Consider the following 19,236-nt stretch of genomic DNA (forward strand, 5'->3'; position numbering starts at 1 on the left):
TTTCCTCCAGCTGCTGGTCTCCTTTGTCAGGCTCCCCTTGGCTGTTTGGGGTCCTCTGTGTTCCATATGAACCTCACATGATTCAACCCAATCTCCAACTGCCTCCTATGCTTGTGAGACTTCTCTCAGCCAGAGCAATCTGAAAAAGCCAAGTCCATCATGTCATCCCACTGCTCAAAACCCTCCCTCATTGCAGGATCTTACCAGTCCCTCTTACTCATTTTGTTCTGGCCACACTCATCTCCTTGCTGTTTTTGAGATGGGAGGATCTTTCCCTACATTTTTGTAAGACTCCCTTTCCTCATCTTCCTCAGATCTTGGTTCAAATGTAACCTTCCTAGTGAGGTCTTGCTGGAGAATCTTAGAATTCTAAGTTTATTTTAAACTTAGAATAAACCTGTTTATTTTTTAAATATTTACTCATTTACTTATTTGGCTGTGCCAGGTCTTTCTTCTGGCACACGGGATCTTTGACCTTCACTGTGGCGTGTGGGGTCTTTTGTTGAGGGATGCAATCTCTTAGTGGGAGCATGTGGGATTTAGTTCTCTGACCAGGGATTGAACCCATGTCCCTTGCATTGGGAAAGTGGAGTCTTAGCCACAAGACCACTAAGGAAGCCCCTAATTTTAAACTGTATCCCAGCCCCTCCAGCTCCATACACAGCACTGTCTCCCTTCCCTGCTTTACTTTGCTCCATAATACTTCTCACCATCAGACACATTTTACCTCTTCGTCTCATCTGCCTCCTCTCCTCAGAATGCAAGCTGCAAGGAGGCAGTGGTTGTGGCTGTATTCTTACCTGACACCAACTTCTGATGTAGAGTTTGAGAGACTGGGGATCAGGATTTGGAATTCATGTTAGCCCATATTGCAGTGTTTCCCAAACTTCTAAAAAACGCCCCATATTAACATAAATATTGCAGGCTCCATACTGCAAAGGGCCTCTGGATGAAAACTGTGGTCTCACCTACGCATTTGTATGGGTCAAGATTTTGTTGAGATTTTTCTGTAGTATGAAGTACAAAAACAGGTGTTTGCACTTTCAAGTGTATGAATTTTATTGACTATGCCTTTTCAAACTATGTCTGAGCCCTCTATCTCCTCAGGGAGATTCTGACATGCCTCTCGAAGCATCCCTCAGTCTGCCCAGCACCGAGTCTGTCTAAAATGATGGGTGCTTTTTTAACAGTGCAGTGTGGCCTTCTCAGTTCTGGGTGGAGTTGAGAATATGTGTTAAATTTGGAAAACAATGTTGTCTACTCTAGACAGAACTTTTTTTTGATGAGCAAAAACTCCATGTATCTAAGACCATGTCAAAAAGTAGATCAATACAAAGAAAGCACAAAGGCTTTGACAGTATGAAATAAAGACAATTTGAGACAACGCAGAAAACTAAATAAATCCAAATAGGGCTTTAAGCAGGTTATACCTTCTCTGCTGTTAATACCTAGACATAAGCTTAAAACATGGCACCAAATGGCTCACCAAACTAAGATGTCACATGGCAAAACGATAAGCTACAGAGACTTTCAGCCACAAGAGACTAAACCTCAGGTGAAGATGTGAACGAGGAATGAAGACTCATGGTCTCTGGACACGGTCTCTGGTCAGTTTATTTCTAAAGTACATCAGGTATACCCAAGGCAGGTATTCTCTGAAGGACCACGCTGGCCGTTGAGACTTAGGGTAGTAGGGAAACTCACATGGCAACTGCAACAGGAAGGGACTCTGCTTGGCCTCAGGTGGCTCTTATTTTGGAATCATGAAACTTGAAAAGGGAAACCCACCAAAAATATGGTCTCCTCTATCTGAAGAACTAGCTTGTATCATGAATAAAACTTGCATAGAACCTCTTGATGCTTCTATTCTAAGGTCTATTCTTTTCTTTAAAATGATGAGTCTATAGATGCCCATTATATCCAGTTGACCGATGGTGAGTTCAACTATGCCCCCCTTACCAGTTTTTCTAAGGTCTGTTCTAATACATGGGCTTATGTGGAAGTCTGGTATTTCAATAAAAAGAAGATGCTTAAGAGATTCAGAACCCTATTCCTTCATCTTTACCAACCTGCAATTCCTCTGGGGTTGCAGGGGCTAGGTCTTATCAAGGTCTGTTTAGAAATAATAAGAGGCTGCTGAGGGTAGTAATGGGGAAGATCCTGGCTCCTTTCACTGGGGGCACAAGTCAGCTCTAAACTGTGGACTCAGATGAGTGGAACATACCCCCACATACTGGACGTGCACGGCTCTCGGGAACGACGGGTCCTGCACGGCACCTGCACACGGCAGGTCCTCCAGACAAGTCTGCTGAATGAACAAACAAGGGCCTCGGTCCAAACAACCAGCCCAGATAAACGCCGCAGGAGGTTTCTGCACCCTTTTCAGATGGCTTGCTCTTCTGTTATTGAGGACTCCTCACTTGCTATTCCCTTCCTAATAGGTGAGTTATGGTCATTCTAATGAGCAGAGATTCTCACATCAGTGAGAAAGTGAGGTCACGCAGAGAGTGGACAGGCTTCTTGTAATTTATTTGTTATTTCCAAGCAACAGCTACAAAAGTTTTTAATTTTTATAATACTCTTGATAAGAAAATAAAATTTAAATAAAAATACATTCTCAACAGTACAACATGGTTACACAAATTCACTACATTAAGTTTTGATAACTTACATTTTCAAACTGGACACTGTAAAAACCAATATTTACTAGCAACATATTAATTTCCAAGTTAATAAAAATGGAAGCAGATAGTATCAATCGAGACTGGTAATTTAGAATGAGTCCTGTAGTTTTCACATACTGTAAGGACACCTAAAAGGCTTTGAGGCTTTTTGTCTTTACAGGATGTACCGTTAGAACAAATTAAAGGTGCTTTTACTTAAAAATGACATCTGTCTTCTAAAACCTGGCATGAATAAGCCTTTCTGAAAAATGAATGAAATTAGGCTTCAGAAACAGAAACAAAAGCTACATCATTCATCACCCTTTTTTTTTTTTTTGTACAATTAGCAAAGCCTTGTTTTGACACGTAAATCATTACCCGTGATATTATCAACATACTTCTTTGGCAAAGAAAATAGTTCAATTTGATAAATTATATTCCTGGGAGTAAAAAAATGTTGCTATTGCCTATTATCATATTAAATGAATATTAAAAAACAAAGCTAAACAAAGAACAAACGATGACAACAAAACAAGCGACACGCCACCATAATTTCAAATGATGGAAATGGCTAAACTAAGAACCAAGTCGGCATTTATGGCAAGAGTTCCTCCGGATCATCCTTTGTTTGCTTTCTTGGGGTTTTCACGGCGTTAGGGTAAAGTGAGCTGCCATGTATTTTTCAAGTTTGGAAAAGGGAGAGAAAGCAGATCAGGTAGTAAAAATCAAAGTACTCGTAAGTAACAGTGGAAGAATGAGGCCCTTGGAAGCAAGTAAAAGTACCTCGGTTATCTTTGGGTCCCACTGACATGGTCTCTTATTTCAGAAGACTTTCAAAGAAAATTTCATTTCACATTACTTGTTTTTAGGCTGTGCCAAGGTGGTTAATTTCAGTCAAACTGGCTGTTTAAAAGTGAAGAACTAGTAACTGAATTCTTTTCAAATTCTGAGTTACATATTCAGACAGCCTTGGTCCCTTTGAGAACACTGTGATCTTTAAAAACAGTCATAACTTGGTATTATGTTACCAAGGGCTTGATATTAGAAATGTCAGAATATAAGTCAAGAAGCCACTGGAGAGCAATGAGTGGTACCTGGCAATGCTCACATGGCCTTTCCAGGCGGACATTCAGAGACTCTGAAAAGGAAATTTCAATCTGAATAAAATTCAACAGTGAGAAATGGATTAAAACAGTAAAATTCTTTCACACTGATTAATCAGTGGAGTTTATGGAATCTACAAATTCATAAAATTTAAAAGTCTTTTTCAAACTTGTCTTTAAAATGGGCCAGGAATAACTTAATGCAGACTAGGACTGATCCTTAAATAAAACTAACTGATTTTTACAAGTCCTTTAGAGAAATACATTGCTTAGTTGTAATCATTTATGGAACTTTGATTGTTTGCCAATGGTCTTTAAAAATAATTACCCAGTAACGTTATAATTTAAAAACAATTACTCACCAATAACATAATTGGCAAAGTGTATCTTGAAATATAGCTTATGTTCAGGGAAACAAAAAAGCACTACTAGCTAGACTTACATTAATAAGTCACAGTTTTAAACAGAAACATGTAAAATACTCCAAGGTTCAAAGTACCACATTTAGAAAATGTTTTGAATTTAAAAACACGTAGTAAGAGTACCATGGTTTTTAACACTGATGAAGCGAAGTGTATTCCTCTTAACTTCAAGGTGGCCACTTGCTTCGACTGCTTATTTACAGTTGTGATTTTTAGGATAAAGGTAAATTATTAGGGAAAAACAGGATTCAAACAGTTGCTTGCCCAATTCCATTTGGCTAGCAGGCAATAAGGAAACAGCAGTGAAATATAAACATTTTCAAGAAAGCATTATTTCTAGACTTAAACACTGATCATTCAACTGATCATAAAGGTTAGATACCATGGAGTATCTGAAGCATAATCTGGGGTCGCCCAGATGAGTAAAGTGCACCGAGTGACTGTCCTCGAGTTGGATCTCACCCTCACGTGGGGAGGAGGGCGTCCCGTGGTGGCGGCCCTTATAATGACGGGGCAACGAGTGAAGTCAAGTGATTGTACCACCACCTGTCCCCACTGTTTACTTTCTCTTCTTTTTCAGAAGTGAAGTCCTTAGAAGTCACAACAACCTGAACTCTCAAATCAAAAATATGAGTACCTGATGTTTAAACGGTGAAAAAAAATTTAGTGGTCTGGTTGTATTTCATCTGCCATCACTCATCCCACATGTAAACAAGATGCAGACAACAGTACATGTTCCCTGATTTCTCCTATCTGAGCTCTGTTTGCATCTCTAAATGGGTAAAAGGGTCCACCAACTTCCAAGGATACTGTGGTAGTTTCTAAAGTTTCTGTCACTGTCTCTAATGTAATCTGTAATGACCGATGGGCCAAGGGAGATCTTTTTTGTTTTTTTTTGAAGAGGAAGGGTCTAGATGAACTAAACGGAAAGCTCTGAATAGTCATGGATTGAAATTTTCTAGTAAAACACAATGTTGGCAGTATAGAGCAGGCACTAATGGTAGTGAAAAGTCCACAGAACATGGAGTGTTACAAGAAGAGATGGTTTCTTGCTATGGAGGAGTTCTCCTTTTGTTATAAAGCTTCTTTAGGAAGAGTCTTTCTATTAAAAAGAAGTTGCAGAAACATGGCTTTCGACACATAAGATATGAAGGGAATCCTGGGTTTTAAATTCTCTAGTGAAACATCACACCAGAATTTCCAAACAGTTAGTTTCAATTATTAAATATTAAATACAATGTGAATGCAGATGACAGTGAAGCCGATGTTCATTCTTAAATACTATGAACAAAATACACGATGAATTGAAAAACTCCAACTAAAATATCTTCCAGTTCTTCCGAATCAATTGGCCAAACTCTAAAACATTTTCCCGATTGGATTTTCCCTAGAAAATAATAAAAATAATTTTTCAAATGTTGAAGAAAATTGTAAAAAGTAACAAATATCTCATAGTATCCAGTGTCTGTAATTCTCTCTTGCCAAGTCCTACGTCACTGATTCAGCAAGCTTTTTGTGACTACCCAGTAAATGTCAGGCACTGTTTGAGCAACTGTGGACACAGAGGTGAAGACAAATGACAAACCCTTGGCCCTGTGGAGCCTATATTCTGCTACAGAGAAAATAAGATAAACAAATAAAATATTTAGCACAAGAAAGAGTGCTAGGTTTTAAGTGAGAAAAATACAACTGGAAGGGGTATAGTGTGTGTGGGTACGGTGGGGGAGAATACTACTCAGGAAGGATGCCAAGCACTGGCTAGAACCTCACGGAAACCTGCCATGGCTCCAAGAAAACTGCATTACTTTACCGCTGGAAGAGAACAAAATATACTAATGTAGAAAAGACAGTAACAGGATGCTTACAATAACCTTTTTACTGTACTGAGCCTTCCATCTAGGCAGAACACAAATATTTATACCGGTCAAACTGATTTTTACTGTTTATAAAACACAATTAAAATGATCAATCCACATAAGTTAAAAAAAATACTTAAAATGGTTGGGGCCAAGATTCAAAGCCCCCTTATGAATCAGCTCTATGGCTTCCCTGATAGCTCAGTTGGAAAGAATCCGCCTGCAATGCGGGAGACCTGGGTTCAACCCCAACTGTACCTCTGTGCAAACAGAAGCCTGATTCTAGTGCTGGTGCTGGGTAGCCCCCATGCTTCAGGGGAAGCCAGGGTAAATTCAGACAAGGTTTCTTTCCTTTTGAGGAAGAAACAGCTCTTTCTGCCTCTAGACACTATTATTATAAATGTGAACTACTGCAGCCCAGCTGTGACCATAAGGGCACCAGCCTGAGGAAGACAGAAATCATCTTGTTTGATTTCTAATGGCTGAGTGGCTGGATCATCCTTGATGACAGTGTTGAGCTAAACTAGCTAAATGTAGAAATCAGGACTTATAATTTGTGAGATTAAATGTTTTCCTATTATTTAAGCCATTGAGATTTTCTGTTACTTGCTGCTAAAAAAAATCTAATTGATGGAATGTAAAGTACTTGGCACAGTGTCTAGTGGTGAGGAGGAAGGTCCTTAATAACTGTTGTTGCTGTTCCTATCAGTGTCCATCTGCCTCTGAGATGGATCCAAAGCATCAATTATAAAATACTTCTAGCACTGTCAAAGCTAATTTTTTTTGTACTTAGGATGTATAAAGGTACTGTGACAGATAAAGAAGAGGATCAGTAAAAATCAAAACAAGAAGCTACTAAGTATTCAATTCAATGATTAAACTGAAATATAACACTGAAGGTGACGATAAGGTACTGCCCCAACACAATGAATGATGCTAGAATTGAAAAGACTCCTGCAGGAGTGACTCCGGAGATTCCTGCACAAGAGAAAGGTTCTAAGTTGGTCTTGAGAGAGGAAGGTAGGCAGGAGACCTGCACTTCGGGTGTGAGTAGAGGGTAGCAGAGGAAAGTGCAAACTGTGTTCAAAAATGTCTGAAGTATCTTAACAGTACTTACTTGCTCCCGTATTTTGCACTACTTGATCTTTTCTTCCTATACTTTTCATGAGGTTCATCTAGCTTCTCTATGACACTTTTTATTTGTTGAATTGTCTTGAAGGTTGTTACAGAATCCTCAATTACAAAGTTGGAATAGTCATCAGGCTCTTTCTGTGGTCCTTGATAGACTGCTATAGTTCCACAAGCCTCTACAAGAAGAAATGAAATCTCTGATCAGACAACTAAATTCATTAAGCATAATCTGTAATATAAATAAAGAACTTTTCAAGAGGGGCTCAAGCTGGGAAAAGCTCCCTTGGAAATGCATAGACAACCAAAATCCATACATTTTATTAATTATAATTACATATGCAAAAACAATATTTTTATTTAAAGAACTCCTTTGGGAGTTTGTCACCTTCCATATAGGTAACATTTTGATAAATGCCTTTGACTGTGTGGATCACGATAAACTGTGGAAAATTCTGAAAGAGATGGGAATACCAGACCACCTGACCTGCCTCTTGAGAAACCTGTATGCAGGTCAGGAAGCAACAGTTAGAACTGGACATGGAACAACAGACTGGTTCCAAATAGGAAAAAGAGTATGTCAAGGCTATATATTGTCACTCTGTTTATTTAACTTATACGCAGAGTACATCATGAGAAACGTTGGGCTGGAGGAAGCACAAGCTGGAATCAAGATTGCCGGGAGAAATATCAATAACCTCAGATATGCAGATGACACCACCCTTATGGCAGGAAGCGAAGAGGAACTAAAAAGCCTCTTGATGAAAGTGAAAGTGGAGAGTGAAAAAGTTGGCTTAAAGCTCAACATTCAGAAAACTAAGATCATGGCATCCAGTCCCATCACTTCATGGGAAATAGATGGGGAAACAGTGGAAACAGTGTCAGATTTTTGGGGGCTCCAAAATCACTGCAGACGGTGACTGCAGCCATGAAATTAAAAGACACTTACTCCTTGGAAGGAGGGTTATGACCAACTTAGATAGCATATTCAAAAGCAGAGGAATTACTTTGCCAACAAAGGTCCATCTAGTCAAGGCTATGGTTTTTCCAGTGGTCGTATGGATGTAAGAGTTGGACTGTGAAGAAGGCTGAGTGCCGAAGAATTGATGCTTTTGAACTGCGGTGTTGAAGAAGACTCTTGAGAGTCCCTTGGACTGCAAGGAGATCCAACCAGTCCATTCTAAAGGAGATTAGTCCTGGGTGTTCTTTGGAAGGAATGATGCTAAAGCTGAAACTCCAGTACTTTGGCCACCTCATGCGAAGAGTTGACTCATTGGAAAAGACTCTGATGCTGGGAGGGACTGGGGGCAGGAGGAGAAGGGGACGACAGAGGATGAGATGGCTGGATGGCATCACCGACTCAATGAACATGAGTTTGAGTGAACTCCGGGAGTTGGTGATGGACAGGGAGGCCTGGCATGCTGCAATTCATGGGGTTGCAAAGAGTTGGACACGAATGAGCAACTGAACTGAACTGAACTGAATGAGAATCTTTTGACTTTAAGATAATGCCAAAGCAACACTTCAGGTACTGGTAATGAAGGATCATGATTATATAAAAGAATTTTAATTATATACTTACCTTCCATTTTATGCAGCTTAAGTAAACTGAGGGTGAAAAGGGAATAAATTCTTTCTGTTTCTCTGTCTTCATCAATATCTATTTGTATGTCTGCAGGGACACCTCTGTGTAAAAATGAAATAAAACATACTGGAAAAATATCATTTTGTTAACATGCTAAAGACTTCTGACTGTTTGAGACTGAAAACAGAAACACAGAATTTTGTAAAAGGAACCTTAGGAATCTAGTCTAACTTGATAATTAAATAGATTGAGATTCTTAGGTTTGGTCATTATGTGACTATACTCAAAAGGAAGAGGATTTTAAGTGCAATCATTTTCACTACTTGTGCTTCATCATATTACTTTATAAGTCTGTAAAGCTACCATGGCTGTTCCACGCAATTACAACAAGAATGCTAGGCCCTTCTTCCTCAATACCTTGCTCAAGTTTGCACATCTATTTAAACACTGCCCTTTTTTTGACTTGTGAAACCACAATTTACTGAGAATATTTTCATCACCCCAAAAGAATCTCTGTATTCATTAAGTACTCCCCATTGTTCCCTCCCTCAAATCCCTCACAACTGCTAATCTACTTTGTCACCATAAATTTACCTATGCTGGATACTTCATGTAAGTGTTACCCTGAAGTACATGGCCTTTGTGTCGGACTTCTTTTAGCATGTTTTTCTGGCTTTTTTTCAGCATGTTTTCAAGGTGCATCCATGCACGTATCAGGACATCATTCCGTTTTATGGATGAATAATATCTCATTGTATGGATACAGCATTTAAGACACTGCCTTTGTAATCAAAAAGAAACTTACGCAGTACACGGCTTACAGCCGAGAGCATTTTCACTAGTCTCCAGACAGCAGAGCCAGTTTCCGTTTAGATATGCGGAGGGGTGATAAGAGCTGAGTCTGTTCTGATTGCATCGGCTCACCCTGCAGAGCACATCTATCCATTCATTAGCTTCTACACAATTATTTGCCTGGACATAGAGTGGTTTCTCCGTGTGTATCACTTGGAACATCTTCACAGACAATTAAGACAAAAAGTTAGTAACAGTCTAAAAATCAAACACAGTACAGAACACAAGAAGGTACGTAGCAGAAATGTAGTCTGCGTGTAGGTAACTGTTGCTCAGGTACATCATAAACGGTTATGTCCCCAGGACTGCTGGAGTTATACGGTACTCAACAGTACAACAGAATATAGTGTTTAGAAACCACACAAGTCCTAGGGAAGGGGCTATCATACACATAGGAATAAAGGGAGAGAATTTCAGGTAGAGGAAAACCTATGGGTAAAGACAGCAGTGGGCAAATAGAAACAAGGAAATCATCTTGGTTACTTGAGTGCACTGGTATCTATTGGTATGTACTGAAGGGCAGCAGAGGATTAGGCTGCACAGACAGGCTGGGACTATATTTTGAAGGTCAAGCTGAGAAATTTGATAAAACTCAAGTATTGAGAGAAGTTGTTTAGTCTCTCAGTTGTTTCTGACTCTTTCGACTCCACGGACTGCAGCCCACCAGGCTCCTGTCTATGGGGTTTCCCAGGCAAGGATACTGGAGATGGTTGCCATTCCCTTCTCCAGGGGATCTTCCCAACCCACGGATCGAACCTGCATCTACTGCACTGGCAGGCGAATTCTTCACCACTGAGCCCATTGAGCACAGAATTCTTAAATGAAAAAAGTGCCTTTAACTTAATAGGTGAGGTGGACTATACAAAGCATCAACAGTAATGGACAATTTTAAACAGAGTTCCAGCTACGAATTATAAGATATTAATGATTAAAAACAAATACTAAACTTCTTGTAAAATTTTCAGCTAAGTAATATATGCAGTTTAAAAAACTTTAAATTATATAACTTACATTTTTCTTGTTGAAAGAGCTCTCTTCCAGTTTTTCCACAGCAAGAATGTTTTTCACTGGAATTGTGTAAATTGCATCTTTGCCTAAATTATAAAAGAAGATAAAATTAAAATAATTTTCATCAGAATTATAAAGGTGAAAGGTTAACTCTATATGGTTTAAGATCATTCTCTTGACGGTGGGTGTGTAAGTGACCTACACATTTCCAAATGGTGCACAATAAATATGTTTTATGGACCAAATGAATCTTCATTGTTTTCCACGATATGACTTCCTCTTTAATTAAAATTAAAACATTTTCATGGAAAAATTAGGGAATAAATTTGATCTCTGTAGAAAATAAAAATATTATTGTACTTTGTAACATTAATTATATGGAGACTGAAAAAATACATAATTTACAATAAAGGCCTACTCAAAACTTGCTGAGACATGGAATTTTCTTCATGGAGTTATTACATAAACAAAGAATCTGACTGTACCTAAGTGGATTTTTCTGCTTCTCCAACCTAATATTTAATTAAGGAACTAACCCTCAAAACAATTATTTGAAACTGAAAAATTGTTCATTACTTTTGCGTACTGTCTGGTCAGCTGACTAGAGCTACCAAATTTAAGAGATACAGGGAATAAAAGTAAAAATTTTACTTGGTAGAGTGAATCATTAACCTAATTTAAGAATTTGGAAATTTGTTTGCTAAAGGGGCTCCACAATAGCATGAGGCTATGATGCATTTCAACTTAAAATTTACTTGAATAAAATACATTCATATAATCATGCTGCTGCTAAGTCGCTTCAGTCGTGCTGGACTCTGTGCGATCCCATAGATGGAAGCCAACCAGGCTCCCCCATCCGTGGGATTCTCCAGGCAAGAGTACTGGAGTGGGTTGCCATTTCCTTCTCCAATGCAGGAAAGTGAAAAGTGAAAGTGAAGTCGCTCAGCTGTATCCGACTCTTAGCGACCCCATGGACTGCAGCCTACCAGGCTCCTCCGTCCATGGGATTTTCCAGGCAAAAGTACTGGAGTGGGGTGCCATTGCCTTCTCTGTCATATAATCATAGAAACTAAGCAAATATAATCATGAACTTTTCTGGTCATTTACATTATAAAATGTGGTTCTTAGAAAATGAAAGCTTTGCTTCCCTCCTCCCAACAAACTTCAGTTTAATGACTTGTGGGCTGAAGTGCTGAAGGTGAAGATCTTTTATATTATTCATGGATTAATGTACAGCTTTGGGGTTAAAGACACTAAAAAGGTTTTCTTTATTGAACAGAGAAATTAACAAAGAGTATTTGCTAAGCTTAGTTCCTGCTGTAAAATCTAAAATACGTGTGATTCAAGCAGATGTGTGATATACAATATACAGTCACTTAATTTAGCTATCACGTTTAGCTATCCTATAACAGACACTATCCTAACCACTTGGGATAGAGCAGTGAATAGAACATATAAGGCCCCTAATGGAGTTTGCATTTAGGTCTGGAAAGACTGACGAGGACAAATATTAGGTAGAGATAAATGCAATAAAGATAGCAACATAAAGTGATGCGACAGGAAGTAATTGGGATGTTACTTTAAGTTGGGCAGTTAGGGAAAACTTTTCTGAAGAAATGACATTTAAATACAACAATTACAAATTATATATACATGTGAAAATAGGAAAAGACTATCAGCGGTCTGCTGGAAGCAGACAAGATCAAATTTATGAAGGGGTGAGGGGAGGCGAGGAGGGAGGAAACTGCAAGAAGCCACAGCTGGAGCCGCATGGAGGAAAAGACACATTTGCAAAAGGAGGGCTGGTCAGAAGAGCTTCAAGCCAGAGTCACTGGACACAGCGAGCTGGGGGGAGGGGGGGGCATACTTAGATGTCTATCAGGATGACTATGTGGTAAGCTGCATTTGGAGCAGCTGGGTCAATTAGGTCCTCACATACTGTCCCCCTCAACCCGCTTGTACTAAGCAGCAGTCCACAGAGGCACAGTCCCAGGTTGAAGCAGTGAAGATGCATACTGGCTGGAAAGCGGGGTAGCCACAGGCTGCTGACAGTGCCCATGCCAGGGGACGAGCACCAGCACCCCTGCCCATCAGCAGCTCATCCTTTCCCTCCCTTGATCACACTGGCCATGAGCTACTGGATCCTCAGGCAGGTGAATGCACTGTAACACAAAAATGAGCAAATTGCCAAAAAAATCACCAAACGGATGAGGAAAATCAGCACTCTGAAGGAAACACGTACAACAAAGAGAATAACATTGGAGGAGATCAGGGGTGTAACACATGAGGGGGCAGAGGAGACATGCCTTTGGGTGCCAATTTACATGGGGCACCACAGGGTCCAGAGAATTTAAAAATTGTGCAGGAAGTAGATTCTGTAGATTTTCAACAACTCTTTAGATTTGTTGAATACACAAAGCATGCCCACATCCTAGAATTGCTGTGTTTGTTCATTTCTGGACAAATTATATCACAGCATACAGAGAGAAAATGCATTGTTCCCAGGCACACATGACGTTATTATTATCAGAGTTAACTGAAATTAACTGAAGTTGCTAATGTTAACTTGAACGAATTGCAAAGTGAATCAGTAAAGCAGAGGATTGTACTGAGGACTCTCCAAATATATAGTACAAAAGGACAGAGCCATGATGGCTGAATTTAGAAGTTTTGAGATCAGCTGTAACAAGCATTCCAGAAACAATTGAGTTGTTCAGAAGAAAATTACTAATGAAAATGTCCAAGAATAAAGATAGAAATCTTCAGACTGAAAGGACCCATCAAGTGCTGATGAAAGTGTAGGAAGAAAGAAAGGTAATACTTAGACACTGGGCAGAATTTTAGAGCTTGAAGGTTAAAGAAAGTCCAGAGGGTTTCCAAGAAGAATCAAGACTAAGAATGACATCAAAATCCTTACCACCAACAATGGAAACCAGTAAATCGTGGAGAAATATCTTAAAAATCTTATAGGAAATGATTTAAAATCTGGTCTTGCTTATCATTCAAGTGTAAGGGTAAAATACTTTTTTTAATATGTAAGAACTCTGAAAACTTATCAGCCCTAAAGCTATATGGAGTAATTCCTTGAGGACATAACTCCTGCAAAATAAGTAAGAATCCAGGAAAAAGACAAGTATGTTAATATAAGAAATAGTGTTGGGCAAAGACATCAGAAAAACTGATAAGAATGCTTAGAAAAGGGCTTCTCAGGTGGCACTAGTGGTAAACAACCTGCCTGCCAATGCAGGAGATATAAGAGAACGTGGGTTCGATCCCTGGGTTGGGAAGATTCCCTGGAGGAGGGCATGGCAACCCAGTCCAGTATTCTTGCCATGGACAGAGGAGCCTGGTCGCAAATTCCATGGACAGCATGGTCCACAGGGTTGCAAAGAGTTGGATACGACTGAAGCGACTTAGCACACATGCATGCTTAGAAAACAATGATGAAAACATAAAAAGGTAAAAGAAACAGAAACTAGTACTAAAATTTAAGATGACTTCACTAGGTAGTGTTAGGAAAAATAAATTTGAAAGCATGCTATGGTCCTTCTCCGCTTGAATGGAGATGGTGATTAACTGCAGACAATAAGATGAACACGCAAGTTTAAACCTATCTGTTAACAATTTAAAAGTAGAAACAGAATGTCCAAATTCTCTCACTAGATAAGACAGAGTGAATATGTGTGGGACTGATTATTCCAATAAAAATGCAGGAAAAAAAAAAAACAATCCCAACGAACAGAAGAGCTTAATAAACAGAAAACACAAAACAAAATATTGGTTACAGTAATCACAATAAATGTGATGGTATTAAGTTTCCCTATTAAATGCCAAATCCAGTTTTAGTTAAAAATCACCATCACCTTCTCAAAAAGTTAAACATAAAGTTAGTTACTGTATGACTCAATGATTTCACTCCTAGATACAGACCCAAGAGAAGTGAAAATATATGTCCACACAAAAAAGTGTATGTCAATGTTCACCCAGCAGCATTATTCATAATAATAAAAAACTGGAAACAATTTAAAGGTACATCAACTGATAAACTGGTAAAATCTGGAATATATCCAATGAAATATTATTTAGCCATAAAGTAGTGATTCATGCCATATCACAGATGAACTTTGAAAACATCATGCTAAGTGAAAGAAGGCAGTTACAAGGGCTGTGTGCTAATGCGTGCTCAGTCGCTTTAGTCGTGTCCGACTCTGTATGCCTCTATAGATCGCAGCCCTCCAGGCTCCTCTGTCCATGGGAGTCTCCAGGCAAGAATACTGGAGTGGGTTGCCATGCTCTCCTCCAGGGGATCTTTCCAACCCAGGGAAATAACCCACGTCTCTTATGTCTCCTGCGCTGGCAGGAAAGTTCTTTACCACTAGGAAGATGGCAAAGTCCAAAACCTGCGAAGCCCAAAAGGTTACTCTTTAAATGAAATGTCCAGAACAGGCAAATCCACAGAGACAAAAAGCAGATTTGTGTTTGCCAGGGGCTGGGAGAAGGAAGGACAGGGCAGTGACTGTTAATGGGTACAGGTTTTCTTTCTGGGGCGATGAAAATGTTATGTAACCAGTGGTGACTGCATAACTTTGTGAATATACTGAAAATGAATTATATACTTTCAATGGGTGAATTTTACGGTATGTGAATTCTATTTCCATTAAAAAAAATTACTATCTTTCTAAATTCCATATATATGCGTTAGTATACTGTATTGGTGTTTTTCTTTCTGGCTTACTTCACTCTGTATAATAGGTTCCAGTTTCATCCATCTCATTAGAACTGATTCAAATGTATTCTTTTTAATGGCTGAGTAATACTCCATTGTGTATATGTACCACAGCTTTCTTATCTATTCATCTGCTGATGGGCATCTAGGTTGCTTCCATGTCCTGGCTATTATAAACAGTGCTGCGATGAACATTGGGGTACACGTGTCTCTTTCCCTTCTGGATTCCTCAGTGTGTATGCCCAGCAGTGGGATTGCTGGATCATAAGGCAGTTCTAGGAAGATGGTAACAATAACCCTGTGTACGAGACAGCAAAAGAGACACTGATGTATAGATCAGTCTTATGGACTCTGTGGGAGAGGGAGAGGGTGGGGAGATTTGGGTGAATAGCATTGAAACATGTATAATATCATGTATGAAACGAGTCACCAGTCCAGGTTCGATGCACAATACTGGATGCTTGGGGCTGGTGCACTGGGATGACCCAGAGGGAGGGTATGGGGAGGGAGGAGGGAGGAGGGTTCACGATGGGGAACACAGGTATACCTGTGGCGGATTCATTTCGATGTTTGGCAAAACTAATACAATATTGTAAAGTTTAAAAATAAAATAAAATTAAAAAAAAATTACTACCCCAAGAAAAACAGAAGTCCAGCTAGATACTGGTCCTAAGGAACATAGCTGAAATAAAGTAACTGTTAATCTTTTTTTTGATAGTATACTGAGGTTGCATACTTCTATTCCTCAGAAAATAAGTATAAGACTGGGAAAATTATTAAAAACAACCACTTCAGGGTGCTGGAAAATAACCAAACGCAAGTAAAAATCTGAGAAGTGTTCATCCATGAACAACTGCTATAGCATAGGTTAGAACCTGTGGATTTATTGTCTTCCAGGGAGGAGGTGTTTCCATAACTCCTCAGTTCAATGAAAACTCAACAGCTTTACTGGCTGAAGGTTACAGATTCAGCCTAAGGGTGAGATTTTAGAAACAACAGAGCTACAGAAAGGCTGAGATCATAAACACACTACATCCCTGGCTGACTGCTCAAGACGCCTGTATATGGATCATCCCAGAGTCTGGCAAAAGTGGAAAGCTTGGGAAGACTTGTGAATCTGCTGTGCCTTTGAATATGTTCTGATTCAAAAACAGCACAGGCGGTAAAAGGTAGAAGACTTACTGACTTCAGGCATTTGAGCTCTATGCGCAAATCATTGGCTGACCACTAAGCTAAAAAAGCTCAGGTGAGACCCCTAGGGAGGCAGCTAGGATTAGGGAATAAAACAGAACCTGAGTAAAGACAACAGCAGCTATACAATGAGAGAGCGAATGAGAGAGACAGACAGACAGACAGACGCACAAAACAGACACTGCAGTGTGAATCTAGGCAAGCCTTCAGAAGAACAAACAGAATCCAGACACACTTTATTACATACAACGCTCAGTTTTTAACCAAAAAAATAAGATGTGAAAAACAGAAAAGTGTGACCCATACTTGGGAAAGAAAGTAGCCAACAACCTGAGTCTGAGTGGGCTCAAATGCTGAATTTATTCTATTAGCAAGCAAAGCCATTATTATAAATGTTTAAACAATTTAAGGAAAATATGCTAATGATGACTGAACAAATGTGGACTTTAAACAGGAGAACAGAAACTATAAAAAGAATCAAACAAATTTTAGAGCTGAAAAGCACAATAAATGGAATGACAAATTCATCACATTTAGCTAAAAAGACTTGAGATGGTAAATAAATCAATGAATGTAAATAGAAATTATCCAAGCTAAAGAACAAAGATAAAGAATGAAGACAAATGAACTGAGTCTCACAGAGACCTGTGAAACGGTCTCAAGCATGCCTGGATAAGTATAACTTAAGTCCTAAGAAGGAGAGAAAATGAACAGAAATAAGTGAAAAAACTTTTTTAAGTTTGGGTTTGGTGAAAACCCTTAGCTTATGGCTTAAAGAAACTCAAATCCCAAAAACCTATTGAAAAATTTCAACTGCCAAGCAATACATTTTATGCCCATTATTAGAACAAAAAAGAAAGAAGGAGCAATGATAGAAAGGGGGAAATATGGAAAAGTCTTACTTTAATGAAGTTCAATTTATCTTAAAAAATGTTCAGTGCATTTAATATCCTAAGAAATCATTGCATACTCCATGGTTGCAAAGATATTCTCTTATGCTTTCACTGATCCTCTTATCTTGAATTAAATTTTGTGTGTACTATGACATAAGATGAAGTTCACTTTCTGTGTTTACCCAGTTGTTCTAACACCATTTGTTGAAAATACATTCCTTTCCCAATTGAACTGTCCTGACACTTCTGTCAAAACTAAATCGACCATATGTGTGTGTGTCTTTCTGGACTCTTGACTGTTCACCTCCAGCTTTTATGTCAAAATCTCAGACTTGAATATTGTAGCTTAGTCTTAGTCCTTCAACTTTGTTCATTTTTTTTCAACACTGCTTCAGCCATTATAGTCCTCTGTTCCCCCACTGACATCAATTTTAGAATCAATTTGTCAATTTTTACCAAAAAAAACTTGTAGATTTGTAGTGGGACTGTGTTAAAATCAAGATGAACTTGAGAAGTGAATTCTTAAAAAATATCCAAGCTTCAAATCCACAAACATGACACATTAAAGAAAAAAATACTTCAGAGCCCTGTGTATCAAAATGTGTGCTCAGTCCCTAAGTTGTGTCCAACTGTTTCATGACTCCATGGACTATAGCCCACCAGGCTCCTCTCTGTCCATGGGATTCTTCAGGCAAGAATATTGGAATGGGTTGCCATTTCCTCCTCCAGGGGATCTTCCTGACCCAGGGATCGAACCTGCATCTCCTGCATTGGCAGGAGGATTCTTTACCATTAAGACATCTGGGAAGCCCCGTGTGTCAAATTAGGAGCAGGTAAAAAACAAGTATTGAGATTTGTGTTTAAAACATCATGAAAACTTCTTTTATATTGTCCATCAATTATATGAGCTAGACCACAGAGAGCATATGGAAATTGTGTAGGCTCTACATACATATCTGTGTATAAAAGGTCATCCTCAAGTAGACAAGATCTAATCAAATTTGGAGAACACATATGGGATTTCAGAGATGAATTTGTTCATCATATATTATTAGTAAGCTTGGTGGAAATTTTAGAAAGTGGTTCTTAATATAGAAAACAGCATATCTGGAAGACATGGTATTTTCTGAAGAATACCATTTATTACAAATTAATAAATGCCTAATGATAGCAGTAAAAACATGGTCCTTACCCACTGAGGATCGTGAAAGACTAGGGTGAAAGACATAAAATAATGACCACACACTGTGACAGAAGTTACCACTAACATGCTACAGAAATATAGTAAGAGAATACCCAACTGAAGTGGCCAGAGCTTTATGAAAATGACTTCCATAAAGAGCTGACATTTGATCTGAGGCTTAAAGGACAAAAAATTACACAGCTAAAGAAGGAAAGAAAGATTTCTCGACAGAGCCAATGCAAAAGCATGAATGTAAAAGAGCACAACTGAAAGGAACTTCAAGAGTCAACCTGGCAAAGCAACATACGGAGAATGCAAAAGATGAGGCTGCACCGAGAGACGGGAAAAGGCTGCAACGTGGATAACATCTGATTACAGCATACAACTAGAAGAACTACTTGTAGAAGATGACCACATTACAGTAGAGCAATATAAAACCGTAATCACAGGCACACAGATCCATCCAAACTGTCAAGGTAACCATGGTGATAGCTGGACGAATGAATGCCTATGATATTCATTTACCACGTTAGTTTTGTGATATTGAAGATTAGTTGCTTACTCTGCTGGACCATGGAAAAAGCAAGATCAGATCAGATCAGTCCCAGTCGTGTCCGACTCGTTGC

At 38.9% G+C, this 19,236-nt stretch overlaps 1 protein-coding gene across 10 annotated transcripts in view; it reads right to left on the reverse strand.

The window, feature by feature from the left end:
* Positions 1-2,512: 2,512 nt before the first annotated feature.
* The window catches only part of RASA2 (RAS p21 protein activator 2), a 126,479-nt gene continuing 109,755 nt past the window's right edge, over positions 2,513-19,236 (reverse strand). For all 10 annotated transcript variants that reach the window (XM_061419903.1, XM_061419897.1, XM_061419917.1 and 7 more), the window contains 5 exons: positions 10,621-10,703; positions 9,563-9,771; positions 8,755-8,858; positions 7,162-7,351; positions 2,513-5,575 (listed from right to left, as the gene is read on the reverse strand). In XM_061419903.1, the coding sequence (XP_061275887.1) occupies positions 5,548-5,575; positions 7,162-7,351; positions 8,755-8,858; positions 9,563-9,771; positions 10,621-10,703 (614 nt within the window). In that variant the 3' untranslated portion in view covers positions 2,513-5,547. The remainder of the gene's footprint in view (positions 5,576-7,161; positions 7,352-8,754; positions 8,859-9,562; positions 9,772-10,620; positions 10,704-19,236) is intronic.

The sequence above is a fragment of the Bos javanicus genome, chromosome 1 (assembly GCF_032452875.1).
Source record: "Bos javanicus breed banteng chromosome 1, ARS-OSU_banteng_1.0, whole genome shotgun sequence".
Classification (NCBI taxonomy): Eukaryota; Metazoa; Chordata; class Mammalia; order Artiodactyla; family Bovidae; genus Bos; species Bos javanicus.